The following is a 27,304-nucleotide window of genomic DNA, read 5'->3' on the forward strand; positions in this document are numbered from 1 at the left end:
GAAGCCCAGGAAGAGGGAGGCCCAGGACAGGGTAGGGTGGAGCATGGACCTAGAAGGAGAAGTAGAAGGCAACCTGCTGCCACAGGCCGCTGCTCTGGACAGCACAGGGGACTGGGGACACTGAGGCAGCCCATCCCCTAGGGGAGTGATTGCAGGGCTGGTATTCAGGGGAATGTGGTTAGTGGGCTGAAGGGGATCCTGTCTTTCCTTTTTCAATGATCTGACACCAACTATGTGCATGGCCTTTGTGCTGGATACAGAATACAGACACTACCTCAGCCTCGTTGAACCCTCGGAGTCGCAGAAGACACCCAGGGATTGGTGTTGGATTGTGGGGGTCACAAGGGCTGTGGAAACAGAGAGAAGCCCTAACTCAGATTTGACATCTGGGGAGGCTTCCTGGAGGAGGTGGTATTTAAAATGGGACCTAAGGGGTGAGCCAGAGAGGGTAAGGGGGATGTGTGTGGTGGTGGCTGCAGAGCCAAGATGCATGAGGAGCCCATTTATTGCTGGAACTGAAATTAGAACTTTACTTTAGGAGCCATGGGGAGCCCTTGCAGGGTTTAGAGTGGCAGAGGGGCTACTGATTTATTCTTTAGGAAGATCAGGACTGAAAGCATGGAGAGAGGTGGTGAGACCAGAGTTGGGTCAGTAGTAAGTAAAAGAATGTTCTGGAGGGGAGAGGGGCAGAGTGGGAGGGGAGTTGAACCACAGCCTGGGTGACCAGGTGGAAGTGGGGATATAGGTGTGATTTGTCCATGGAGCCCCAGGAACTCTTCGGAGGTGGTGTTCTGGGAGTCCTCAGGGCCTGGACTGTGGTGAATGGACAGGAAATCTCAGAGGCCAAGATGGCTGGGAGAGATGTCAGGGCAGGGTTCCCTGTGAGAACACTGGGGAGGGGGCAAGAGTAGAGCTGTGGGTGGAAGGTGAGAAAGGTGGCGTTCAGGTGGTCCCAGACACCAGCAGGCAGTGCAAGGCAGAAATGCAGAGGGAGAGGGTAAGGACACAGGGGAGGACCCTATGGTGCCAGTGGCCTGGGACAGGGGAACAGCAGGAGGGAGGGGGTGCCCTGAGCTGGGAGGGGGAATCATTTCAGGTAGACCAGATGGAAAAGGGGCAGAATTTAAGATAGGGTCGCCTCTAAGCAGGGAAGGACCTCTGCTGGAATGGAGAGCAGATGGGGGAGGCCTGAGGAGAAAGGCTGTCAGGCGGGTGGGTCTGAGTGCAACAGTCCCAGCTGCCCGGCTTCTCCATCCCGTACATGTGGCCTGGTATTTTTTTGCTGTGCTAGTTCAGCTGGACTGGGTCCTCACATCATGTGTGCTGCCTGTAGGAACCTCAATCTTGTTGAGTACATTAAAACAAAAAAACAAAAAAAAATAAAAAAACAAAGGGCAGCCCGGGTGGCTTAGCAGTTTAGTGCCACCTTCAGCCCAGAGTGTGATCCTGGAGACCCGGGATCAAGTCCCACTTTGGGCTCCCTGCATGGAGCCTGCTTCTCCTTCTGCCTGTGTCTCTGCCTCTCTCTTTCTCTGTGTGTCTCTCATGAAGAAATAGATAAATAAAATCTTAAAAAAAAAAAAAAAGCCAGAAACAAACAAAAAACCCTCTACACCCAATGTGGGACTTGAACTCAGGACCCTGAGATCAATAGTCAGATTGGAGGACCCTCAATCTTGTGAAGATCCCCATGTTTGGCACAGGGAGTTTGGTTTCTGCCCAGGAGGGGCTGATTTCCCCAGGCAGCTTGTGGGAAGTGAAGTGACCATTTCCCAGCCTCATAGACTTGGTGTCCTTTGCTCACCACCATGGGCACATGCCTGTCAGATGCATGGCTGTGATTTCCCAGTCACTGGCTTTTCCTGGCCTCCAGCCCCTCCTGTCCATACACAGCTCTGAGGGGTCATGGAGCCCCCACTCTACTCCCCCATGAAGGTTTCACATGTTTATCTGAGGTGTGGGAAAATGAGAGGGCATGGGGACCCCAATCCTGAAAAGGTCAGGAAGGACAAGGCCAGGGAAGAGGCCCCTAGAAGAAATGGGTTGGGGGTGTCAGAGTAGAGAGGCCAAAAGACAGATGACAGGAGGTAAGAAAGGACAACTCTTAGGAGCTCTGTTGGGGGCAGGGCACCCAGAGTGTGGAACGAGGGGTCAGAGGCTGGCTAGACAGGTGCACGTGAGGGGAGCATGTGGTGGCTGTTGTGCATGGGGCAGGGAGACCTGGGCTGTGTCCAACCTCAGACTGTAGTGCTGAGGGGGCAGAGCCAGTGGGGCAGGACAAAGCCGAGCTGGGTCTGAGAGGGCTACTCATTCTGTCCCAGGACAACCATGCCTCTGCCTCCAGTGCTGAGTCCTGGGTCTTTCCCGGCCAGCTGGTGGCCGAGCCCTCTCCTGCCTCTTCTCATACCCTAGCCTGGGGAACTGCACTGAGGACACCCCAGGTTGTCTCTGGGGTCTGTCACAGGATGCCCCTGTCCTCAGCTGAGAAACATGTGGTGGCACACAGGGTGTGTGCACTGGCTCATGTGCCCAGTCAGTGTGACATTTCATGTTTCCCGTCTTGAGTATAACGTTCTGGATGTGCCAGGTGCAGTGTGGGCAGCAGGTCAGGAACCCTGGGTGAAAAAATGCTTGCCACAGATTGAATACCTGTGTCCTCCCAAAATTCAGATGTTGAAATTCTAACCCCAAGGTGATGGTATTTAGAGGTGGGGCCTTTAGGAGGTGATTAGATCTTGAGGGTGGAGCCCTCGTGAATGGGGTTTAGTGCCTTTATGGAAGAGGCTTCACAGAGGTCCCTCGGTCCTTCTGCTAAGTGAAAACACAGGGAAAGGACAATCGTCTATGAACCAGGAAACTCTCATCAGACACAGAATCTGCTGGCAACTTGGTCTTGGACTTCCAATTGGCAGAACTGCTGTTTATAAGCCCCCAGAGGCTATGTTTTGCTATAGCCCCTGGAAACAGACTCTAGACAGTGCTCTTTCTCAATTTTCTTTCTCTCTTTTTTTTTTAAGATTTTATTTATTTATTCATGAGCGACACACAGAGAGAGGCAGAAGACACAGGCAAAGGGCGGAGAAGCAGGCTCCACGCAGCAGCCGGATGCAGGACTCCATCCTGGAACTCAAGCATCACGCCCTGAGCCGAAGGCAGACGCTCAACCGCTGAGCCACCCAGGCGTCCCATCCTTCTCCATTTTCCAGACTTTGCCCAGACCTCTGCCCACAGTGAATGGCAGGGCCACTATTAGTCATTGATTGTCCCACCTCAAGGAGTCTTGTGTGAGCACATGGTCCTGGAACAGGCTGGAATGCCGGCCAGCCATACTCCCCTGAGCCAGGAGGTGGCCCAGTGTGCTGGGAGCTGCCAGTCGCCGTAGACCAGGCCATCTGAATCAGGCTTGCCCTGAGAAGCAGGGTGAGCCTGCCTGGGCTGGGGGGTGGGATGCCTGGAGGATAGAGGTGTCCGCTCAGTGGGCAAGGCGGTGGAGCTGCCTCAGGGCCTTCAGACAAGGCTTGCCGGAGGGACTGGCCTTTCTGGAGTGCCCGCTGTGCGGCCGGCTGGGCCCGGGCACCGTTCCCCCACCTCACCTGGCCCCTGGCCCCTGGCCCCTGGGGTGGGGATCCGCGGGCCCAGGACGGCCGGCCCGCCGCGGGGAGCGCCTGTGTCCCGCCTCCCCAGGGTTAGGATGCGGACCTGGGGCGCGGGGGAGGCGGGGGCGGAAAGTATCCCCCGCACAGAGGGCAGCGTCGAGGGGGCCGCCAGGCGCGCGCCTGGGGGCGGCTGGGGCCGTGGTTTCCGTGTGGCCCCCGACTGGCCCGGCCGAGGCTGGGAGGGGCGTCGGCTCCCCTCCCCGGCCTCGCTCTCCCTGCTCCCTCCTCCGGGCGGGGTTCCCGGAACAGCCCGCCGGGGCGGGGCGAGGAAGCGGTGGCCTCACGGGTCGCCGAGGCTGCCGCGCACCTCAACCCCTGCAGCCTCTGCCCGTGTGTCCTTCGGTCCGTCCACCGCCCCGCCATGGCCGCGCGGGCGCCCGCGCCACGGATCCTGCTGCTGCTGCTGCTGCTGCTCCCGCCGCCTCCAGGTGGTGAGCCCGTGGGGGTGGGGTGGAGTTTGTCCCAGGGAAGGGACAGTGTGTTGGGGAGGGTGGTAGCCACCTCCGTGCAGTCTCTGGAGTGAACCCGGGCAGCACCATCCCCGCAGTGGCCCCCACCCCAATAACCCGGAGGCGGTCAGCCAGCCCCCAGGCCTGACCTGACCTGGACCACAGCAGCCTCCTATCTGAACTGACACTGCTCAGACCCTAGGAAGTTGCCACCCTCGTCCTGCCCTCGATGGTGGCAGTAGTGGTGGCGTCTGCTCTTTCAGATGTTCCAAGGGATTGGGTCCCCAGGGGCTCCTTAGCCTAGGGTGTGGCAGGAGGGAAGCCTGGCCCCTCCATCAGAGGCCTTCCCTTAGGCTCTATTTACTGGCTAGAAGACCCCACCCGCTGCTCCATGGCCCTTGGGTTCCTGGAGACCGCTGAGCCTGGCCTCAGGGGTTGGAGGAAACACTACTGTGTGTGTTAATGGTAGACCGATGATTCACAGACAAGGAGGCCAGGCTGGGGGCCCTTTAGGGGTAGGAATTGGAACAGCCCCTTGCCCAGCCAGAGGAAGCGATGATCCCTCTGGGGTGAGTGGCTTCCTTGAGTAGAAGGGCTTTATTTCCTGGGGGGTGAGATGAATCTGGGAACTTGGGGTGGGAAAGGAGAAGGTGGAGCCCTGGTCCCTGGTCCAGTGAAATCTGGCACAGCTCGTGCAGAGTGTCTGGGGCCCAGAAGAGCATTTGTGTCGTGGGCTCTTGGCCCAAACGGTGTTGGGGTGTGTGTGCAGCCCCAGCTTAGAGGCTGGGCTGTGGCCATAAGGCTGTAAGGAGGTGGTCACCTGAGTTACCCAGTAGCATGGGCCACGTGGACCATACCTATTGTCAGTTGCACAGCTGGCTGGGGTGAGCCTGGTAGCAGCCAGGTCCTCTGCCCTGCAGCTTTGCCCAGAGCAGGGCTCTGCCTGAACCTGTCAAGAACAGAGCACCCCGCCCTGCCCGCCACCCCCCCCCTCCCATTTATAGTTATCTCTTCTCAAGGAGGTCGCTCAGTGCCTCTGTCTTTGGGCCTCGCTCTGTACATGATATACTGACCAGGCTGCACACTGCCCTGGGGCCCTGGCCAGTCTGGGTCTCCAGAGTCCAGGTGCTGTGCCCTGTTTCCAGGTGACATACCCATACTTCAGGGTTTATCATCAGACCTGTCCCCAGGCTACCACAGTCATCTGGACCTTGCTGAAATGGGTGTTCCTTTTGGGGTCTGTCCAGGTACCATCTGGGACCACCCCATCCTGCTGGTGGGCTCTAGATCTCTGCTAATCTAGCCTAAGGATACATGACTATAGCATCTTCCTGGAAGTTTGCAAGCCTCATGGTCTTCCAAAGTCCTCGGTAATTTCCCACACTTGTCAGCCAGGTCCTTTCATCATGACCTGGAATATTGAAGCTCTGTCTTTATCCCAGCCTATGGAAAGGTCCTTGGATCCCAGCTCTGGCTGAAAGCCTTGTGATGGTTCTGGAGTTGAGGTGGTGCTGCCGTCCCAGAACCCTGGTCACCAATTGCGTAAACATTTTCTAGGTTATCTGCTACAGGCCCAGCCTAGGGTGAAGTGCTTCACAGACACATATATGGTGGGTATGGCTGTGACCAATGGCCAATGGCGAGTTGGTCTGAAGACAGCCTGCCCCGAGGGTGTGGTCTGTGATCTGTGCCCTGAGAGCCAGGCCCCTGCAGTCCCCTGTCTAGCAGAGGCTGAGGCTGCTGTGGCTGAGTGGAGAGGAGACAGAGTAAGGATTGGGAACTCATTGGCCCAGTGTCTGGGCCTCTGCAGCTGGTTGGGGGTGTTCCAGTTCAGCTCTGTTACTGCTGGGCTTGGGCGGCTTCTGGAGGAAGGGGCCTGGAGGAAGGCCTTCAACGACGGGTAGATTTGAAGACAAGGAATGAAAAATAGGCAAAAAATATGGCCTGAGTGTGGGCAGAGCTGGAAAGTTGGGGTGACCATCAAAGCCCTTGGTGATCTAGACCCTGGACTTGAGCATGAGACAGTGGAGACCAGGGATGGTCCAAGAGCAGGAAGTGATCAGATTCCCACTTAGAAAGGTCAGGCTTCTGTCAGAAGGCAAGTGGCTGGTGGGGGAGAGAGGGAGCCCAGTTAGGTGCCTGTGCTATAGGGTGGGGGAGAGGGCAAGGCTGATGGGGATGTGGCCAGAAGTGGCCAATGACTAGTGTCGCTCAAAGACAGCCCAGACTCTTGTACCTGATGGCTGTGCTGGGCCAGGGCTGTTGACCGGGACGTGGCTGAGATCTGGCGTGAGGCCTGGCCCCATGGCCACAGATTGACCAGTGTGTTTGTCTACTCCAGCTCGCAGTGAGGTGTGTGTGGCTTCCCATGGACACAACCTCTTCCCTGAGTCCTGTCCTGAGTTCTGCTGTGGCAACTGTTACTACCAATACTGCTGCTCTGATGAGCTGAAGAAATTTGTATGGAATGAAGAAGGGTGTGGTGTGCCTGAAGCCAGGTGGGTGCACCTGAGTCTGCCCCCAGCAGAAGTGTGCATGAAGGAGAAATAGCCTTGCCCCTCTGGCCTCTGAGCTGCTTCAAGATGGTAGAGCACTGGACTAGGGGTGGGGGTGAGGTTGGGGAGCTCCTGTTCTGGGCTGAATTCCCCAGAACTTGCTCAGTTAGTTCCTTGTCCCTCTCTCCCCAACCTTCAAGGGCTGCAGCTCACCTGGCACACTCAGTCTTCGGCTGAGCGGGTTTCTCAGGGGTGGTGGCCTCAGCTGGCGCTGTGGCTCATGCCTGGCTATGTACCTGTATCTGTGCACACCTTGGTGTGAGTGTACCCTGTAGTGTATGCATGTACCTGGCAGGGGGATTGTATGTGATTTATGTAGGTATCATCCTGGGGCCCCTGGAATGCACATTACACTGCCTGTGTCCTCTTGGTGTGGCCAGTGGATTTGCATTCCATCTGGATTCAGACCGTTTCATGGGCTGGAAATAAGATCTCCCTTTGCCAAATCTGTGTTTCTTTTGTGTTTAGTCATAGGTATAGAGAGGCTTGAGGTGGTTCAACTATTCAGCTCATGGCAGGTGATCATCACTGGTCTGGGCAAGATCAGCTCATACCATTTTACATATTCAATCTCACATGAGCCTTCCATTTCCCTCTCACTCCATAAGCAACCAGCCTGTATGTCCTTTTGTTTGTGTGATTGATTGCCTGATTTTTTTTTTTTTAAGATTCTATTTATTTATTCATGAGAGACACAGAGAGAGAGAGAGAGAGAGCGAGAGAGGCAGAGACACAGGCAGAGGGAGAAGCAGGCTCCATACAGGGAGCCTGATGTGGGACTCGATTTCTGAGACTCCAGGATCACGCCCCGGGCCAAAGGCAGGCGCCAAACCACTGAGCCACCCAGAGATCCCTGATTGACTGATTTTTTAAGTTAAAGTTTTGTTTTTTAAAGACTTTATTTATTCATGAGAGACATAGAGAGAGGCAGAGACATAGGCAGAGGGAGAAGCAACTCCATGCAGGGGGCCCGATGTGGGACTCAATCCCGGATCCTGGAATCACGCCCTGAGCCGGAAGGCAGACACTCAACAACTGAGCCACCCAGGTATCCCTACCTAAGGATTCCTGATGGATCCTATTCTACCCTTTTACTTCCAACCTTTTGGTGTCCTTTAAAAAACAAAAATCCATTCCAGTAATTTTTTAAATAAAGGAACATTTCATTTACATTTAATGTAATTATTGGTGTTCTGAAACTATATTTATCATCTTATTTTTGTGCTTTTCATTGTTCTCTCCTATTCTGTATTTCTTTCTTTTTCACTTACCATATTGTTTTGGTTTGGTTTTATTCCATTTTTTCCCCTTCTACTCTTTACTTCTTTCATACTCTGTATGCCTTTATTCCTCTTTCTTGCCTCATTGCATGGGCTAAGACCTCCATTGCAATGTTGAATGGACGTGGTGAGAGCATATTTCCCTGTTTAGATAAAACATACAGTATTAGGTATGATGCTAGTTGTAGCTTTTTTATTGGTGCCATTTATCAGATTAAAGAAGTTTCCTTCTATTTCTAGTTTGCTTGTACTTTTAGTCATAAAAGAATTTTGAATTTTGTCAAATAGTTTCTCTGCATCTGTATTTTTTTCCCTAGGTAATTAATCTTTTTTGATGGTACTATAAGTAGTATAGTTTAAGATTCTCATTATTTATTGATACAGAGAAAGGTAATACATTTTTATAAATTGACCTTGTATCCAGAGACTTTACTAAATTTACTTGTTAATTTGAGTGATTTTAGTTGAAACTTCTTTAGAATTTTCTACCAAGTCACATCATATGTAATTAATGTTTTATTTCTTCCATTCCTATTCTTATACTTTTAATTACTTTTTCTTGCTTTATTGCACTGGCTAAGATCTCAAGTACAGTGTTGATCGAAAGTGATAATAGGTAGCATTCTTGTCTCAGAGAGAAGGCTTTCATCATTTCATGATTAAAAATAATTATTTGTTGTAGTTTTTTTTAAGACAACTTTTATTAGACTAAGGAAGGTTTCTGCTATTCTTAGAGCGATACTAAGAACTCTTTTTTACAAATCTTTGATGCATTTTAAAGATTTATTTATTTATTTGAGAGAGAGAGAGTGTGCATGAGGGGAGGAAGGGCAGAGAGAGAGGGAGAGAAAGAATCTCAAACAGACTCCCTATTGAGTATGGAACCCAACTTGGGGCTTCATCTCATGACCTCAAGCTCATGATCTGAACCAAAATCAAGAGTCAAGCATTTAACTGAGCCACCCACATGTCCCTCTTTGGTATCTTTTAAAAGAAACATATTTCTGGGACTCCTGGCTGGCTCAGTCAGAGAGCATGAGACTCTTGATCTCAGGCCCCACACTGGGAATAGAGATTACCTAAAAAAATAAAACTTTAAATAACACATATTTCTTTTGGGTAAATATCTAGGAGTAAAATTGCTGAGTCATTGGGTGCATGTGTTCAGCTCTGGCAGATACTTATAGTTTTCTAACACTGTTGTACCATTTATACTCTTACCAACCATGTGTGAGAAGTCCAGTTTGCTGTGCATCCTCTCAAAACTTGGTGTTATAAACCATTTTTTAAAAAATTGAGGTATAGGGGCATCTGGGTAGCTCAGTCAGTTGGTGTCCAAATCTTGGTTTTGGCTCAGGTTGAGCCCTGCATCTGGCTCTGCATCTGGCTCTGCACTGAGCTGAGCATGGAGCTTGCCTGGGATTCTCTCCTCTCCTTCTGCCCTTCCCCCTTGCTCATGCTCTCTTTCAAAAATAATAAATAAATAAATAAAATAAAATAAAATAAAATAAAATAAAATAAATTTTTAAAAATTAAAGAAAAAAATTGAGGTATTACATACAGTAAAATGCACAAGTCTTAATGTTTCAGTTTGATGAGTTTTAGTAAATGTATACTTCTCACATATAATACCTCAGTCAAGATTTAGAATTATTTCTATTTCCTAGAAGGTTTGAATTTTAATAATTTTGGTGAATGTGTAGTAATATCTCATTGCGAAGTTTTCTTTTAAGATTTAAGTCCTTTGAAATTTATTGAGATTCATTTTATGTCCCAGCATATACCATACCTTGGTAAGTGTTTCACATGAACTTAAAAAATGGTATATTCTGCAGTTGTTGGGTGTAGTCCTTTTATAAGTGTCAGTTAGGTCAAGTTGGTTGATAATAGTGTTTGGATCCTTTCCGTCCTTATTGGTTTTGTCTGCTTGTTTTGTCGATTACTAAGAGACCACAGATATATTTATTCTTCTTTTAGTTCTATCAATATTTGCTTCATGAATTCTGATGTTTTGTTATTAGGTACATACATACTTAGGATTGGTTTGACTTTTTTTTTTTTTTTTTTGGTTTGACTTTCTGGTGAATTATTCATTTTATCATGTATAATATGCCTCTTTATCTCTTGTAATACTATTGTAAACCTCAAAGATAGTAAGTTGTTTGTTTTTGACAGCGAATGTTTATTTGCATTTATCCATATATTTATCCTCTCTGCTGCTGCTTATTGCTTCCTGCATCTTTAAGCCTCAACTGAGATCGTGTTCCTTCTACCTCTCATGCAGGTATGCTGGTGTCAAATTTTCTCTGTTTTTGTTTCTCTGAAAATGTCTTTATTTCACCTTCCTTCCTAAAGGATAGTTTTCCTGGTTATAGATCTCTAGGTTGGCAGCTATTAACTTCTTTTAGCCCTTAAGGCTTTTATTACATTGTCTTTTTAATTTTTTTTTTTTAAGTAATCTCTATACCCAATGTGGGGCTTGAATCTATGACCTTGAGAGGCTTTTCTGAAGGAGCCAGCCAGGTGCTCCATTCCATTGTCTTCTGATGTCATTTTTATTGAGAAACCAAATGACAGTTTAGTCATTGCTCCTTTGCAAGCAACACGTTTTCTCTGACTACTTTTTATAAACTTTTAATTTTTTAAAAAGATTTTATTTATTTATTTATTTATTTATTTATTTATTTATTTATTTATTTATTTGAGAGAGAGCGCATGCATGTGCCAGATGACGGGCAGAGGGAAAGAGAGAATCCCAAGCAGACTCCCCCTGATCAGGGAGCCTGATGCAGGGCTCCATCTCACCTACCCTGAGATCATGACCTGAGTTGAAACCAAGAGTCAGACACTCAACTGACTGAGCTCCCAGGTGTGCCTCTGACTACTTTTAAGATTTTTCTTTGTATTTGTTTTTTAGCAGTTTTGCTGTGATGTGCCTCACTGTGGCTTTGTGCTGTGCTTGGGGTTCTCAGTACTTCTTGAATTACTGGCCTGTTTTTCTTCAGTTTTGAAAAACTGGCAGCCGTTATCTCTTTAAACATTGCTTCTGCTCCATTCTCTCACTCTTTTCCTTTTAGGACTCTACAGATATGTAAGACCACTTGTAAACCTCTTGTATTTCATATTTTGCCCACCACCTTCTGTCTTTACATTTACTATCTTTTTGTGTCTCTGAGCTTCAGTCTACATGTAGACCTATCCTCCATTTGATTAATTCTGTCTTCAACTGTGACTAATAAATTATGAATTTGTAGTATTGTTTTTTAGTTCTAGAATTTTTGTGTCTTCTTTTATATTTCATGTTCTCCTGGACTGCTTGGTTTTTTCTTTTGTCTCCTTGAACTATGTATGTGGTGGCGTTTGATGTCAGTAGCTTCAATATTTGAAGCCCTGGGGGTATTTCTGTTGTCAATTGTCTCTGTTTTGTATTCATGTTGTCTAGTGTCCTAGTGTTCCTGAAAATTTTTGATGGTGTGCTTGATGCTACATTTACAGAATTGATTATAGAAATTTAGAGTCTAGGACTTCTTCCAGGGAGGATTTAAATGATTTATATTGCTTTTGTCAGGGACACAGCATTCTTTTTTTTTTTTTTTTTTAAGATTCTTTATTTTATTTATTGATGAGAGACACAGATTGGCAGAGACATAGGCAAAGGAAGATCCAGGCTCCATGTGGGCAGTCTGATGCGAGACTCAATCCCAGGACCCCAGGATTACAACCTGAGCCAAAGGCTGACGCTCAACCACTGAGCCACCCAGGCACCCTGGGACACAGCACTCTTAAAACCATCTTGGCCTAACTGGAGAGACTAAGAGGATTAGAAGCTGAGATCTCTATACTCACCTTCCTCCCTTCTTCTTGGGGTGCAGCTTTTGAGGCCTCATCCCAAGTGAGTGGGAATCATCAGGGCTTTCCCACCTGGTGGGCTCTGGTTCTAATATCTATCACCTGAGACTTTTGGAAGTGCTACTCAGCCCTTCAGCTGCTCCTCTGAAGTTGGCTAATGCTTCCAGGAGAACAGAGCCTCAGGTGCCAGGCTTACTTCCATGGATCTTTATTTCCAGCCTCCAATACACCAGCTTGGTATCTTTTGCTCTGTTATTGCTCACCTAAGCCCATGCATTGATTTTTCAAAAAAGTTTTATCTCTATACCCAATGTGGGGTTCAAACCCATGACTCTGAGATCAAGAGTCACATGCTTTTCCAACTGACCAGCCCCTGTATACTGTTTGTTTTTTTTTTTAAAGATTTTATTTATTTATCCATTATAGACAGAGAGAGAGAGAGAGAGAGAGAGAGAGGCAGAGACACAGACAGAGGGAGAAGCAGACTCCATGCAGGGAGCCCGATGCGGGACTTGATCCCGGGACTCCAGGATTGCACCCTGGGCCAAAGGCAGGCACTAAACTGCTGAGCCACCCAGAGATCCCTGTACACTGGTTTTTAAAAAATATTTTCTCTTCAGCTTCACTTTTTTTTTTTTTTTAATTAAAAAATTTTTGGGGGGGTGCCTGGGTGGCTCAGCAGTTTGTGCCAGCCTTTGGCCCAGAGCATGATCCTAGAGTCCCAGGATCGAGTCCCACATCAAGCTCCCTGCATGGAGCTTGCTTCTCCCTCTGCCTATGTCTCTGCCTCTCTCTGTGTCTCTCATGAATAAATAAAGAAAATCTTAAAATAAATAAATAAATAAATAAATAAATAAATAAATAAATAAATAAATAGTTTTTTTCTTCAGCTTCACTTTTCCTTCAAATTTAGAATATAGGTGCTCCGGGATGCCTGGGTGGCTCAGCGGTTGAGCAGCTGCCTTTAGCTCAGGGTGTGATTGATCCTAGGAACTGGGATCGAGTCCCACATCAGGCTCCCTGCGAGGAGCCTGCTTCTGTCTCTGCCTCTCTCTCTCTCTCTCTCTCTCTCTCTCTCTGTCTCTCGTGAACAAATAAATAAAACCTTAAAAAAAATAGAATGTAGGTGTTCCTAATGCTTTTTAATTTTATTTTGTTTTACACTTAATTTTAGAAATTTTCCAAAATTATAAAAGCAGAGAGAATAATATAACTATATATCCATCACCTGCTTCCATAGTTACCAAAACTCTGATGCTTTTTTTTTTCTTAAGATTTTATTTATTCGAGAGAGAGAGAGAGAGAGAGAGAGAGGCAGAGACACAGGCATAGGGAGAAGCAGGCTCCATACAGGGAGCCTGACGTCGGACTCGATCCTGGGTCTCTAGGATCATGCCCTGGGCTGAAGGTGGTGCTAAACCGCTGAGCCACCCGGGCTGCCCTGATGCTCTTATTCTATACATGCCCCCCTCACTTTTTTTCAGATTATTTTAAAACAAAATAAAAATTGAAACACCATAAAAATTTCTCCCAGGGTGTCTGGGTGGCTCAATGGGTTGAGCATCCAACTCTGGATTTTGGCTCAGGTCATGATCTCAGGGTTCTGGGATCAAGCCCCAAGTTGGGCTGTGTGCTCATTGGGGAGTCTGCCTGAGATTCTTTCTCTGCTTTTGCCCCTCCCCCTGCTCTCTCTAAAATAAATCTTTTAAAAATTTTCTTCTTAAATGTTTTTCATTTGTACAGTTTTCATCTGCACAAATGAGTCCTTTGTAAAGAAATATAACCACTAATTCAGTAACATATTTGGCACAATGAACAGTAAATCATTAATAATTTTCAGTGCCAGTCTGTCTTTAGTTGCCTCCACTTGTTCCTTTTCATGGGTGGTTTGTTCAAATCGGAATCCAAATAAGGGGAGTACCTAGGTGCTCAGTTGGTTAGGTGTCTGCTTTTAGCTCAGGTCAGGATTTCAGGGTCCTGGGAACAAACATTGCATTGGGTTCTCTGCTCAGCAGGGAATCTGCTTCTCCCTCTCCCTCTATGCCCAGTCTTGTTCTCTCTCCCTCTCTCTAATAAATAAATAAATAAACTTTAAAAAGAATATAAGTAATTATTTTTTAAATCAAAGTATAGTTGACAAACAAGATTCTATTAGTTTCAGATATACATCATAGTGATTCACTATTTTTATATTGCAAAATGATCCCAGAATAAGTATAGTCACCATTTGTCACCATACAAAGTTACTACAATATTATTGAGTATATTCCCTGTGCTGTACATTACATCCCTGTGGCGTGTGTATTTTATGACTAGAAGTTTGTGCCTCTTAACCCCCTTCACCCACCCCACCCCCCAACTTATCCTCCCTCTGGTAATCACCAGTTTGTTTCCTGTATCTATGAGTCTCTTTCTGTTATGTTTTGCTGTTTCTTAGATTCCACATATAAGTGAAATCATACGGTATTTGCCTTTCTCTGTCTTATTTTGGTTAACATAATACCCTTTAGTTCTATCCATGTTGCTCTATCCAGTGTGTGTTTATGTGTGTATGTCTGTGTGTCTGTGTATCTCACATCTTCATTATCCACTAATCTACCAATCAACACTTGCGGTGCTTCTATGTCCTATTATAAATAATTCTGCAGTGAACCTAAGGGTGCACATATCTTTTCAAATTGGTGTTTTCATTTTCTTTTTTTTTTAAATTGTAACTCCCTTGTGAAAGTTCTTTTTTTTTTTAAGACTTTATTTATTTATTCATGAGAGACACAGAGAGAGAGAGGCAGAGACACAGGCAGAGGGAGAAGCAGGCTCCACACAGGGAGCCCAATGCAGGACTCCATCCTGGGACTCCAGGATCACGAGCAGAAGGTGGCACTAAACCGCTGAGCCACCAAGGCTGCCTGTGTTTTCATTTTCTTCAGGTAAATATCCAGAAGTGGAATTGCTTATTTATGGATTATATGTTTATGCCTATTTTATTATTATTATTTTTTAAAGATTTTATTTATTCATGACAGACTCACAGAGAGAGAGAAAGAGAGAGAGAGAGAGAGAGAGAGAGAGAGGCAGAGATACAGGCAGAGGGAGAAAAGCAGGCTCCTTGCAGGGAGCCTGACATGGGACTCGATTCTGGGTCTCCAGGATCACACACGGGTTGAAGGCGAAGGCGGTGCTAAACCGCTGGGCCACCGGGGCTGCCCTGTTTACGCCTATTTTCAACTTTTTTTTTTTTTTTAAGATTTATTTATTTATTCAGAGAGAGAGAGAGAGAGAGAGAGGGAGAGGCAGAGACACAGGCAGAGGGAGAAGCAGGCTCCATGCAGGGAGCCCGACGTGGGACTCGATCCCGGGTCTCAAGGATCACACCCCAGGCTGCAGGCGGCGCTAAACCGCTGCGCCACAGGGGTGCCCGGCCTATTTTTAACTTGTTGGGGAAACTCCATACTGTTTATCAGAGTGGCTGCACCAGTTTGCATTCCTACTAACCATACACGATTGTTCCCTTTTCTCCACATTTTCCCTAGTACTTGTTATATTTTGTCTTTTTGATACTGTCCAATGAAGTTATTACTTTTATTTTTTGAAGATTTATTTATTTTTAAGATATTTTATTTATTTATTTGAGAGAGAGAGAGAGCTCAAGCAGGAGCAGTGGCAGAGAGAGAGGGAGAAGCAAGCACCTCACTGAGCAGGGAGCCTGATGTGGGACTCGATCCCAGGATCCTGGGATCATGACCTGAGCGAAAGGCAGATACTTAACCAACTGAGCCATCCAGGCATCCTTTATTTATCTATTTTAGAGTGAGAGAGAGGGAAGGCAGTGGGGAGGGGCAGAGAGAAAGGGAGAGAGAGTCTCAAGCAAACTGCAGCAAGTGCAGAGCCTACATGGGGCTTGATCCCATGACCCTGAGATCATGAACTGAGCTGAAACCAAGAGTCAGATGCTCAACCAACTGTGTCACGCAGACACCCTTAAAGTTACTACTTTTAAAATCTGTTGTACCTGTAGTTATTTCCCCCTTTTATTTATTTGTTTATTTATTTGTTTTTAAGATTTTATTTATTCATGAGAGACACACAGAGAGAGGCAGAGACACAGGCAGAGGGAGAAGCAGCCTCCCTGCCGGGATCAGGCCCTAGGCTAAAGGCGGGTGCTAAACCACAGAGCCACCCAGGCGTCACTCCCCCTTTTTATTATGCTTTTTTTCCCTTTGTGTGACTTTTCTCTTTGATGAGTCTTGCCAGAGGTCTATCAACTTTGGGTTTTTAAATCTTTTGTATTACTTTTTGTGGCTGTTGCTCTATTTTATTTTTGTGTTTCCCTTTATTAATCTCTTCCTTAATGAGGGGCTTTGCTCTATTACTTTTCCCCCACTTTCTTGAGTTTAATATCTTACTTTTTAAATTTTTAAAAAAATATTTTATTTTTATTTATTCATGAGCGAGAGAGGGGCAGAGGGAGAAGCAGGCTTGCTGTGCAGAGCCTGATGCAGGACTCGATTCTAGGACCCCGGGATCACGACCTGAGCCTAAGGTAGATAGATGCTCAACCACTGAGCTACCCAGGCGTCCCTAACATCTTACTTTTATTATTTATTTATTTTTTAAAGGTTTATTTATGTATTTATTTATTATAGACATAGAGAGTGAGAGTCAGAGACACAGGAGGAGGGAGAAGTAGGTTCCATACCAGGAGCCCGACGTGGGACTCGATTCCGGGTCTCCAGGATCGCGCCCTGGGCCAAAGGCAGGCGCTAAACCGCTGAGCTATCCAGGGATCCCACATCTTACTTTTATTTTTATTTATTTTTATTTTTAAAGATTTTATTTATTTATTCATAGACACACAGAGAGAGGCAGAGACACAGGCAGAGGGAGAGGGAGAAGCAGGCTCCATGCAGAGAGCCCGATGTGGGACTCAATCCCAGGTCTCCAGGATCACACCCCAGGCTGCAGGCGGCACCAAACCGCTGCGCCACCAGGGCTGCCCCCACATATTACTTTTAAAGATAAATACATTTTGGGGGCACCTGGGTGACTTGGTTGAGTGGCTTTTTTTTTTTTTTTTAAGATTTTATTTATGTATTTGAGAGAGAGAGAGCAAACATGAACGGGGGTGGTAAGTTAGGGAGAGGCAGAGGTAGGCTCACACGAGAAGAGAGCCTTTTGAAGGGCTTGATCCCAGGACTCTGGGATCATGACCTGAACAGAAGGCAGATTCTTAAACTGACTGAGCCACGCAGGTGCCCTGAGTGTTTGACTCTTGATTTCAGTTCAGGTAATGGTCTCAGGGTTGTGAGATCAAACGTGGTGTCAGGCTCTGTGCTCAGTGGAGAGCCTACTAAAAATTCTTTCCCTCTCCCTTTCCCTTTGCCCCTCCTCCCACCTTGGAATCTCTGTCTCTCCGAAATAAGTAAATCAATCCTAAAAAAAAAAAGAAAGATAATAGGGGCAGCTGGGTGGCTCAGTGGTGAACGGCTGCCTTTGGCTCAGGGCGTGATCCCTGGATAGAGTCCTGCATCACACTCCTCACAGGGAGCCTGCTTCTCCCTCTGCTTGTGTCTCTGCCTCTCTCTCTGTGTGTCTCTCATGAATAAATAAATAAAAATCTAAAAAAAAAAAAATAATAAATTTCCCTCTAAGAACTCTGTTAGCTATGTTTCATGAATTTTAACCTATCATATTTTTCTTATCCAGTTTTATTTATTATTTATTAATTAATTTATTTATTTATTTTCAGTTTTATTTATTTCTTAATTTCTTTTTTCCCACCCTGCACAATTTTATTTATTATTTTCTTCTAAATATTAATTTAAATTCTAGTTAGTTAATATACAATATAATTAATATTGGTTTTAGGAGTAGAACTGAATGATCCATCACTTACAAACAGCACCCAGTGCTCATCAGCCCTCTTTATTTTTTTTTTTTTTTTTTTTTTTTTAATTTTATTTATTTATGATAGTCACATAGAGAGAGAGAGAGAGAGGCAGAGACACAGGCAGAGGGAGAAGCAGGCTCCATGCACCGGGAGCCCGATGTGGGATTCGATCCCGGGTCTCCAGGATCGCGCCCTGGGCCAAAGGCAGGCGCCAAACCGCTGCGCCACCCAGGGATCCCTCATCAGCCCTCTTTAATGACCATTCCCCAACTAGCCCATCCCCTGCCCACCTCCCTCCATTAACCCTCAGTTTATTTCCTATAGTTAAGAGCCTCTTATGAAGGATGCCTGATTGGCTCAGCAGTTGAGCATCTGCCTTCAGCTCAGGACGTAATCCTGGGGTCCCGGTATTGAGTCCTGCATCAGGCTTCCTGCATGGAGCCTGCTTCTCCCTCTGCCTCTCTCTCTCTCTCTCTCTCTCATTCTGTGTCTCATAAATAAATAAAATCTTTTTCGTTTTAAGTCTCTTATGGTGTGCCTCCTTCTCTCTCTTTTTTTCCCCTAAATTCCACATGAGTGAAATCATACGGTATTTGTCTTTCTCTGATTGACTTATTTCAACCAGCATAATACACTCTAGCTCTATCCATATCATTGCAAATCACAAATATCATTCTTTTTTTTTTAAGATTTTATTTATTTATTCATGAGAGACACAGAGAGAGAGAGGCAGAGACACAAGCAGAGGGAGAAACAGGCTCCATTGAAGGAGCCCGACGTGGGACTCGATCCCAGGTCTCCAGGATCATGCCCTGGGCTGAAGGTGGCGCTAAACCGCTGAGCCACCCGGGCTGCCCTATATTACATATTTCTTAATTTGCTTTATAATTTCTTATTAATGTACAATTTTGTTGCTGCTTTTCTTTTTTGGTACCATGTTAGTTTCTCAAGGTGTGAGTTATGTTTAGCATTTCTGTTTGAACTTTGTGACATGGTAGTCTTCCTTTCTGACTTCTAACTTCATCGCATTGTGGTGGGAGAAGATGACTTTGTATGATACCAGTCTTTCCAAATCTGTTGAACCTTGTTTTGTGACCTTACATGTAGTCTGTACTAGAGAATGTTCCGTGTACACTCGAGAGGAATGTGTGAGATCCTGGTGTGTGTGATAGTCCTCCTCAGGGGCCATCAGGGCTACTCTGTGGCCTGTAGAGGATTGGCTTTTGTGCATTTTGTGTGTGTGCTAAGGTAGTGTTTGTTCCTGATGTGCTAGGTGGGGCTTGGGTATATTAATCGTGAGGTTTCGTCTTTCAGTGTGTCCATTGATATGGAGTCGCTGGAGCAGCTGGGCTCGGCACTGAGGTTCTATTCCAGCTTGGACAGTGATCCCATGTCAGGGTAAGTAAAACTTGCAGGCTGGGTACATCTTCCTGGTCGAGGTGACAGGGGCCTCAGTGGGCTAGAGTGAGGGCTGTGGGGACCAGGTGGCCACAGAGTCATTGTAGTAGGGCTGCAGAGAAGTTGATCACCAGGTCCTTGATCCTTTTATATATATATATATTTTATTCATGATAGACAGAGAGAGAGAGAGAGGCAGAGACACAGGCAGAGGGAGAAGCAGGCTCCATGCCGGGAGCCCGACGCGAGACTCGATCCCGGGACTCCAGGATCACGCGCTGGGCCAAAGGCAGGCGCTAAACTGCTGAGCCACCCCAGGAATCCCCCTCCCTTGATCCTTATATTGGAAAGTTGAGTCATCATCATTGTACTAGGGATGGGGGGACAGTGGCTGACAGTTGAAAGGCCAAGGGTAGAGGGTCTAGGGATGCCTGAGTGGCTTAGCAGTTGAGCCTCTGCCTTTGGCTTAGCGTGTGATCCCGGGATCTGGAATCGAGTTCCGAATCAGGCTCCTTGTGGGGAGCCTGTTTCTCTCTCTGCCTGTGTCTCTGTCTCTCTGTCTCTTATGAATAAATAAATAAAATCTTTAAAAAAAAAAAGGGTAGAGGGTCCATATTGACCTAGGTGAGACAGGTGCCCAATATGGATTGGGCACAGGTGACTGATGGGGAGAGAGTGACAGTGATGGGGGTGATGGTGTTGATAGTGACAGGGCAATGATGACAGTGATGTGGCAGTGGTGATGGTGACAGGGTGATGGTGGTGACAGTGATGGGTGTTAGTGACAGTGATGGGAAATAGTGGTGACAGGCATGGGGTGACAGTGGTGATGGTGATGGGTGATGGTGGCAGTGATGTCAGGGTGACAGTAGTGACAGTAATGGGACAATGGTTGTGATGGTGATGAGTTAAGGTGGTGATGGTGGCAGGGTGAGGATGATGGTGATGGGGTGACAGTGGTGATGGTGATGACATGATGGTGATGCAGGTGCTCAGTGATAGAGTAGTGATGGTGTGGTAAAGATGCTGGGACAACTGATATGCCCAGTCTCTGTCAGGGCTTGTGCGTCATGGTTGCTGTGTCAGGGCCAGGCAACAACCCAATCTCCCAAACCTCAGTTCCCTTGGCCAAGTTCCTGCTCTGTCTTGTTGCCACCATGACGAGGTGTTATGATGCACACTTCGTATGGGTGGAGTAAGTGTTGGGAGGCCAGAGGGAGGCTGGACACAATTCAGCAGTTGCCTTCTAGGGAGTGGGGGTGATGGTGGGGGTGGTCTCTGCTCTGTTGACCTCCCAGAGGTCCAGCCCTGGAGAGGATGTGGGACCAGGAGCCGGTTAGGGTGAAGGGCTCAGGGTGGGTGGTAGGGGTGTGTTGAGGACTGAACCTGAGCATTAGGAACATTTGAGAATGGCCTGGGGAGGTGCCCAGAGGGAGGGTTCAGAGCCGTGGGGAGAAAGGGGAGGACGCTTGGGCTGTGGGGTGCTGAGAAATGTGGATGCTACCGCACAGAGGCCGTGGTACCCTTGGCAGGAGGTGCCGTTTAGTGGAGCGGATTGAAGAGTGAGTAGGCAGTGTGTAGGGTGAAGCGAGTGCAGACAGCTTCAGAGAGCGATCTGGTGGAGGACTAGGACAGGAGGAGGAGAAGTCGGGTTGGAGAAGGGCTTCTTCAATGCTGGTGGAGACTTGAGCTGAGAAAGGGGAGGGAGGGGACATTGCAGAGCGAGGTCCCGAGGGACACGGGAGGAGTGGTGGCAGCAGAGAGGTGACTGGGGTGAGCCTGGAGCACCTGTCGCTCCCCGAGGTGTGCACAGGGCCCTGGGTCTGGTGTGTGAGTTGGCAGCTGCGTGCCCCCGCCCCTGCGTGTCCTGGGCGTGGCGGGCGTGGCTACTCCCTGTCCCCTGGCCCTGCCCTTCGTGCCCCGGCCCTGCCTGCTGCCGGCTGGCCTGCCCTCTCCCTGCCTCACCTCTCCTCTGCTCTCCGACCAGAGACCTTGTGTCTCGTACAGCACCTGCCTTATGAAGGTTTAGGGCATGGGAAGCAGGTGGAAGGGCAGGGTCCCTAATGACACTTCTGTGAATGCCCTCTGGTGGGCATCTGGGTGCTGCCCCCTTGGCCAAGGGCACTGTTTATCCACTGAAGTGTGGCTTCTAGGTGGTTTCCAGCTCCTGCTCCCCAGCCCGTGGCTGGGAGCTCCAGGAAAGCTTCAGTGGGGGGAAAAAAACCCACGTCTCCCTGTGTCAGTGACTCCTTGGGTTCCCCAAGAATGAGGCATCAAGGCAGAGTACAGGGACCCAGATGAGGCCACCTCTGCTTGTCACAGCCTGGATGGGTGGTGTCTTCCCTTGACGTGGTCACTGTGCTCCCCATGATGTGGCGTGGGGTTGGTCTAGGTCTTCTGCTGCCTGCTCCCCAACTTTGGCAGGTGAGCCCCATCCTGCTCTGTTGAGCAGTCAGTGTCTGTGTCCATTCTTGGCTTGTATGCTCCCTAGAGCTTCCTTAGTCCCCTGTCATGATTCTTTTGGATCCTCATTTCATTGTCCTTTCCTAGTTCCTTGCTATTCACAGGATGGTCGGGCAGGATTGGCATGTTTTTAAGCACCTGATTTGTAGGATGCATGGTCACAGGTCCAGGCTGGTAATTGCTGACCCTGACTGCTAGGACAGTGTGGAGGGAAAGGCATGCAGGTCCCTTAGGTGAGGTGAGGCCCTGGTGCACCTGTCCCAGCCCTCCCAGCATCCTTTCTGTGGCTCTCACACCTGCTGTATCATGGCCAGTCCGCTGTATTGCCAGTATCACGGTGAAATTGCTCTTGTCCCTGTTCCACAGATGGTCTTTCCCTGGCCCAAACATTGGGAGTCTTCGGCCTTCTGGGACCACCCGTTCAGCCCTGAGCACACCCTGCCTGGGCTGATTCTGCATTTTTTGAACTTGGCCTTTGGACTCTGATCCAACCTTGGGAACCCCATTCCCTCCTCTCAGGGGCGTGGTTCCACTAGAACTATGACCATTGGCACTAAAGGCCCCTGCCACACTCTGCAACCACCCCTCAAATATTACCCTTCCTCAGAGGACGATGCCTGGCTATCCCACTAGGTGTTACCCATGGGTCTTGAGTGAATTTTTCATTCATCAGATACCTATTTAACACTTACTGTATGCTGGATGCTGAAGATACAGTGATGGCCCAAAGCAGGTATGTCTGTGCCTCTGTGAATCCATAGGCTGGAGACAAGGTGCATGTCAATCAAATGCTTACACAGAGTGTCCATTTATAAACTGAGGTAGACAGGAATTTAATTCTGTAAGAGCATTTATCAAGGAGCCTGAACTTATCTGGATGGTCAGGGAAGATGTCCCCAAGGAAGTGATATTTTGAACTGAGTTCTGAAGGGTGAGGGTAAGAGGAAGAGAAGGGCAGACCAGGCAGGAGGAGCTACATACGCAAAGACTCTGAGGTCAGATACAGCATGGTGCTTTGAAAAGCTGAAAGGAAGGTGATGTGGCTAGAGCACAGAGAACGAGGTAAGGTGGGAGTTCCAGATCACACAAGTTTTTTTTTTTTTTTTTAAGATTTTATTTATTTATTCATGAAAGACTCAGAGAGAGGCAGAGTCATAGGCAGAGGGAGAAGCAGACTGCCTGCAGGGAGCCTGATGTGGGACTCGATTCCAAGACCCCAGGATCACGACCTAAGCCAAAGGCAGGTGTTCAACCACTAAACCACCCAGGTGCCCCCAGATCACACAGGTTTTATTTTATTTAGACTTTATTAACTCAAGATTAAAATCTATCTTATTGTAAGTATTACTATATGGTGAGACATATCTTAGATTTTTTTTTTTGGTCTTTTATTGCCAACTATAATACATAGATACACACAGTTTATTTATTTTAGACTTTTTTTTTTTAATTTTCAAGTAATCTCTACACCCAGTGGGACTTGAACTCACAACCCCTAGATCAAGAGTCACATGCTTTACCGACTGAGCCAGCCAGGTGCCCCAGATACACACAGTTTAACAAGTAAATTATAAATCAAATTCCTGCATGATCCCATGTGAAGGAGCCATGGTAGGCTTTTGAGCAGGGGTGATATGATCAGACTTGGCAGGTTGGCCAAGGGCACTTGAGAAGACATCTGCATCATCCTGGTGAGGCAGGCTAGTGGCTTGAAGCATGTGCAGGTAGGAGAGGGGGGCTGAGGGGACTCATCATTCTGGGGGCCCCAGGGGCTGCTGGTGGCAACTGAAGTTGCCCATCAAGGAAGACAACTGGAACAGGGCTGGTGGGTTGAGCAAGAGTGTGGCTTGTGCACTCAGGGCACCTGTGATGCCAGGGCAACGTCCGGGCAGGGGGGTGGACAGCCATGGTGAGAGGCCAGGTGAGGGCAGGTGAGGCTGGGGAGGCAGCTCCGGGAGGACCGCCTGACCACCCCAGGCTTCAGTCCCTGCTCCTGGCCGCCCTGGGTGCAGCTGGGCCTGCTGTGTCTTTAAGGGCTCTGTATTGCTCTTCCTCCCACTGACGTCAGGGCTAGGGGAGGACCAAGATTTGCTTTCTGTTTCCTGGAAAGGGGAGGAGATTGAGACTGAGTGGCCCATGATGGAAAGAGGGGAAGTCCAGGGGTGCTGGAGCCCTGGGAGTGAAGGCGGAGGCTAACATGGGGTGAGCTTGGGCGCCATACTGTGTGTGGTATGTGTGGGAGTGTGTGTTCCGCTCCATTCCTTGGGGCAGGAGAGGGTTTAGGAGGAACTTGTGAGTCAGGGCCAGGTGAGGGGCCGCACATTCTGTTTTGTGAATGTGGTTGTGTATTTTGGAGTCCCTGCTGTGAAAGGTCTGTTCTTAGCCAGTCCCCTCCCCGGGCTGTGTGGGGCCCTGCGGAGGTGGTGCTGTCCCCTGGACTGTGGGGGAAGCCCCTGCACCCAGGGTGGACGGGGCCACAGCCCTTCCAGGGCCTTCAGGAGAGGCACACGCCCTATAGCTCACCAAGCTCTGTCCATGTTTTGTCTTTTAATGTATTTTATTTTATTTTTTTAAGGAGGCTCCATGCCCAGTGTGGGTGGAGCTTGAACTCACGACCCAGAGATCAAGCACATTCTACCAACTGAGCCAGCCAGGTGCCCCTCCTTGCATGTTTTAATGTACTAGGTGCAGTCACCAAGCATGTGCCTTTTCTTAGAATAGAGCTGGGTCTCTGGTAACAGAGGAGGAGAGCAAGGGACTCTGTCTGCCCTTGAAAGTCAGTTTTGGCGAACTTCCTGGCCAGGGTCTGTTCTTTCTTTCTCTCTCTCTCTCTCTTTTTTTTTTTTTTTTTAAGATTTTATTTATTCACGAGAGACAGAGAGATTGGCAGAGACACAGGCAGAGGGAGAAGCAGGCTCCATGCAGGGAGCCCGATGTGAGACTTGATCCCGGGACTCCAGGATCACGACCTGAGTCAAAGGCAGACACTCAACTGCTGAGCCACCCAGGCGTCCCAAGGGTCTGTTCTTTCTCCAAGCCCCTCCACTCTGCTGTGGTCCTTGCTGAGGGCGGGCATCAGATGGGCAGACCTCTTCTTCCAGAAGGAGCACCAGCTCCAGCACCCTTGTATCAACTACATGGCTCTTTGTTGACCCACTGGCCATACTAGTCAGAGCGCGGGAGCCCAGGGATGTACATGAACCCCTGGCACAGTGCTTGGCACCCAGCAGGCTCACGGTCACTGCCAGGGAGCCAAGGGGTCAGCAGCCCCTCTCTGGGGCTAGTGCTGAGGCTGTGTTCCCTGCGTGCCTCTCCCCACTGTTCTGGCCACACTGGCCTCTGCTCTCCTGCAGTTTCTCCCCACCTTTGTCCCTTGTGCTTCCAGAGTCATTTTACCTCAACATCTGTCTCGTACACTGAACTGTGGGCTCCCAGAAGCCATGAGCTGGTCTGTCTTGCCCCTAGGGACTGAGGACCATCTGCTGAGTGGGTGGAAGTGGACAAGATGTGTGTCTGGTGGGGAGGCACTAGAACTCCCTGCCATGCTTCTAGCCGGGGGGAAAAGAGGGGCAGGCCCTGGCTGAGGTGCTTTAGCCAGGCTCACAGAACAACCCCATTATACGCTGAGGACACAGTCTGACAGAGGTCCAAGCTGCACAGCCTTGAAGTCGCTCTGTGCTGCCCAGAGTCTCCTTTGGCAGGAGGGGTGCCCCTGCGAATGGTGGGGTGTTCGTCCTGGGCAGGAGCGAGAGGTCATGACTGGCTCTTTGGCAGGTTTGGAACAACTGTAGCCATTGGCCTGACCATCTTTGTGCTCGCTGTGGTCACCCTCATCGTCTGCTTCACGTGTTCCTGCTGCTGTCTCTACAAGATGTGCCGCCGGCCACCACGTCGTAAGTATGCCCACCCCCTCCCTGCCCCACTGTGACCCCAGGTGCAAGGGGAGCCGACCGGGACCCTGGCTTGGCTGAGTGGGAGTGAGGGGCGGTCTTGACTGGGATTCTCTTTGCAGCGGTGGTAACCACCACCACGGCCACCACCGTGGTACACACCCCTTACCCTCAGCCTCCAAGTGTGCCACCCGGCTACCCTGGACCGACGTACCAGGGCTACCACCCCATGCCCCCGCAGCCAGGGATGCCGGCAGCACCCTACCCGACACAGTACCCACCACCCTACCCTGCCCAGCCAATGGGCCCCCCGGCTTACCACGAAACATTGGCCGGTAAGTACCACTGCCAACTGCCTGACCCTGCCTGACCCCCCAGGTCTAATACCACTGTCCCCTCACATTGCAGCCCTCCATGTTCATAACCAGTGTCCTCTCTGTTTTCAGGAGGTGCCGCCATGCCCTACCCTGCCAGCCAGCCTCCTTACAACCCGGCCTACATGGACCCCCCGAAAGCAGCCCCCTGAGCATGTCTCTGTGCCTCTGGCTGCCACTCGATTGTGTGCGTGTGTGTGTGCATGTGTGTGTGTGTGTGTGTGCGTGAGAGAGAGAGAGAGAGAGAGAGAGAGAGAGAAAATGGGTATGTGTATGTGGGTACAGTCTTTTCTCCCTGTGCCTGGTGTTTGTCCTGTCTGTACACGAGACTTCTTATGCCAGCATGGTTGGGAGACATCCTTGCTGGAGTTGCTGGGACCCTACTTTGTTCTCTTCCTCACTTGAAATTGTGCTCGTTTGAAATCTCAAAATTTAAAGACTGGGGTGGGAGTTCTTTTTCATATCACCCCAGGGAGATCAAGCAGGTGGGGCTCCTTATGCTAGGGTAGTATGGCCTTTTGTGGGCAACATGCACACATGTTCCAGTTTTCGTGGAGGCTAGCCACTGCTCAAGGCCATGGTCTGTCCCCAGGGTGGGGTACTTTTCAAAGAACCAGAGCCATCATGGCACGGGGGTGAGGCTTGGGGACATGGCTAGGTTGGGTTTTAATCCTTTCGGCGACATCCCATAGTCCCCAGAGCCTGTGCCATGCCCAGCAGAGGACAGGTAGCCTCCTGAAACCAACTCACCCAAACGCTGTCTGCCTGCACTGTTCCTGGCACCACCTGGAGGGCCACGGTCACCCACAGTTCTGGCTGCCCATGACCTGCATCATGGTCTGCGGGGTAGCCTCTGTCCACTTGCATACTCAGGTGTCCTCCCTGCAGTGTTTCTGTTTTCCTTCTAGCCAACCATTTTGCCTGTTTTCCTGTTCAAAATGTATGTGATAGTTTTTGTGAAGCTGAAACCCCTGGGTCCTGGAGGGAAATTGGCCCACAGTGGAGAGGGACCGTCTGACCTCTGATAGTCCCTGCTTCTCCTGACACTAGCTTCACAGAATAGCCAGCTCCTGTACCCCAGCCCAGAGTCCTGTCCTGTACCCCAGGACAAGGTGGGCCAAGGGGCTGTCTGGACCAAAGGTGGAAGGGGCCCTAGGTGGCTGCTCTGGCCCAGGCATGAGTACCTCGGTGTTCCCTGTCCCTCTCTTAGTATCTCACCAGCTCTGTCTTAGCTTTGTACCTGTTGACGTGTTTCTGAGAGTCTAGGGTCTGCACCTTTGTATATAATAAATGCAAACATTTGGGGCCACTGCCTCCTTTCTTCAGAGCCTTGGCTTCTGAGACTGGGCATTAATTAGGCCAGGTATCATCCTCATCCGACTCTTGGATTTCCATGTTTTCCCATCTTTCCTGGGCTCAGACATCTGACCATCCTGCTGGGGAGGGTGAAGGACAAAGACTGCCATTCTCTATGGCCCCCTCCCCAGGCCCCTGAGTGTGGGC

The 27,304-nt window shown here is 48.9% G+C and overlaps 1 protein-coding gene across 2 annotated transcripts; it reads left to right on the plus strand.

Moving 5' to 3' along the window:
* The first annotated feature begins 3,899 nt into the window (after positions 1 to 3,899).
* On the plus strand, positions 3,900 to 27,106 carry SHISA5 (shisa family member 5). 2 transcript variants are annotated; one of them, XM_025455737.3, is made up of 6 exons: positions 3,900 to 4,087; positions 6,447 to 6,603; positions 18,991 to 19,074; positions 25,312 to 25,430; positions 25,550 to 25,762; positions 25,874 to 27,106. In XM_025455737.3, exons 1-6 carry the CDS (start codon positions 4,018 to 4,020, stop codon positions 25,951 to 25,953), a joined length of 723 nt encoding a protein of 240 aa, XP_025311522.1. In that variant the 5' UTR covers positions 3,900 to 4,017; the 3' UTR covers positions 25,954 to 27,106. The 2 variants fall into 2 exon arrangements, with proteins under 2 accessions (XP_025311522.1, XP_025311523.1); XM_025455738.3 differs by having other exon boundaries at positions 3,901 to 4,084.
* The last annotated feature ends 198 nt before the right edge of the window (positions 27,107 to 27,304 follow it).

This window comes from Canis lupus, chromosome 20, assembly GCF_003254725.2.
Source record: "Canis lupus dingo isolate Sandy chromosome 20, ASM325472v2, whole genome shotgun sequence".
NCBI classification, from domain to species: Eukaryota; Metazoa; Chordata; class Mammalia; order Carnivora; family Canidae; genus Canis; species Canis lupus.